Source organism: Nanorana parkeri, unplaced genomic scaffold, assembly GCF_000935625.1.
Source record: "Nanorana parkeri isolate BGI_ZX_2015 unplaced genomic scaffold, ASM93562v1 scaffold4734, whole genome shotgun sequence".
NCBI classification, from domain to species: Eukaryota; Metazoa; Chordata; class Amphibia; order Anura; family Dicroglossidae; genus Nanorana; species Nanorana parkeri.
In genome coordinates, this window is record NW_017310996.1 from 9,166 (window position 1) to 10,548 (window position 1,383).

Consider the following 1,383-nt stretch of genomic DNA (forward strand, 5'->3'; position numbering starts at 1 on the left):
CCGCCGCCCCTCTGCTCACCGCCGCCCCTCTGCTCACCGCCGCCCCTCTGCTCCAGACCGGAGCCGTCACTCCCCGCCGCCCCTCTGCTCCCCGCCGCCCCTCTGCTCCAGACCGGAGCCGTCACTCCCCTGGCACCTAGAGGAGACCTCCAGCAATCACACTCCAGACCTGATATCTCCAACATTGGTGAACCGGATACATTTATTGGGGTGTAACTGCTCCGCATTGGGCTCTCTAATGCTTTTACCTTCACCCCCACCCTGTGACCCCCAGATACCCGGCTCTGGAACCTGCACCTCCATATCTCTACCCTCCCCCACAATGGCCCCGACCAGCACCTGATGGGTGACGTCCATCCTATATTCCTGATCTCCTCCATTCCGGAGCCGTCAGTCGACTTGGGGCTCATATACGGAGCCTGGATGCGCAGCGGCTCCATCGCCACTCTCGGAGGTCACACTGATGGGAGTACTCCCATTTATTTCTTTATTATAAATCTGGTTCACAAACCATTTGCAGAATAAACTTTCGTATAACGTTCCGTGTAAAATATTTTATTGATTACGGAGACGTATCGGCCGATATCGGGAGAGAAGCTTCCGGAGATAATAAAGTTTTACATTTTGTATTTACAATGAATGAAAAAAAGCCCCATGCCCCGCCCCCTCCGCCGCTCAGCTGCTCATCTTGGTCAGCATTTTATTGATGGCTTGCTTGACGTGGGTGGTGGAGCTCCTTCTCCGCGTCTTCCCTTGAACCATTTTGCGTCGCCGGATCTCTCGGCACAGTTCGTGAAACGCCTCGGTGATGTTTCCTTCGCCGGTACACGCCGAGCATTCGTAAAAGGCGCAGGACAGGTCGGCGGCCAGGCTCTCCCCCTCCGCGGTGCTGACCCGGCGGGAATGCGTCAAATCCGCTTTATTTCCCACCAGAATAAAAGTGACGTTTTTGGGTTTCTTGACTTCGTCTAACGAGTTCTTGAAGGACATGACATCATCAAAGCTTCCTCTGTCTGTGATGTCATAGACCAGGAGAAACCCTTCCCCCCAACGCATGTGACCTTCTCTCTGCAGAGGATCTTCCTGAGAAGAAAACCAGAAGAAAGTCAACATGTTCCCACAAACTACAAATCCCATCACCAGACCCCGAGTCCTCCTCGTCTCTGCCGCCCCCCATACTGCTGACTGTGGAACCCCCAAAATGCTGCTCCCCACATTTCCTGGAATAGTGTTTTGTCATCACACATCGTGCGGCTTCATCGTGCGGCTTCCTCCGACATCCATCACATATGAGGAATCCAGAGGAGGAGCTTATGGAAGAGCTCCGGGATACCCCCCAGTCACAGGAAGTGCTGACTTGTAACCCTCATTTCTAGCTGACAA

At 53.9% G+C, this 1,383-nt stretch overlaps 1 protein-coding gene across 1 annotated transcript; it reads right to left on the reverse strand.

Annotated features, from left to right (window-relative positions):
* Window positions 1-655: 655 nt before the first annotated feature.
* Window positions 656-1,113, reverse strand: RERG (RAS like estrogen regulated growth inhibitor). Its single transcript, XM_018575778.1, has one exon. The coding sequence runs from the start codon at window positions 1,111-1,113 to the stop codon at window positions 676-678; it is 438 nt and encodes a 145-aa protein (XP_018431280.1). The 3' UTR covers window positions 656-675.
* Between the last annotated feature and the right edge of the window lie 270 nt (window positions 1,114-1,383).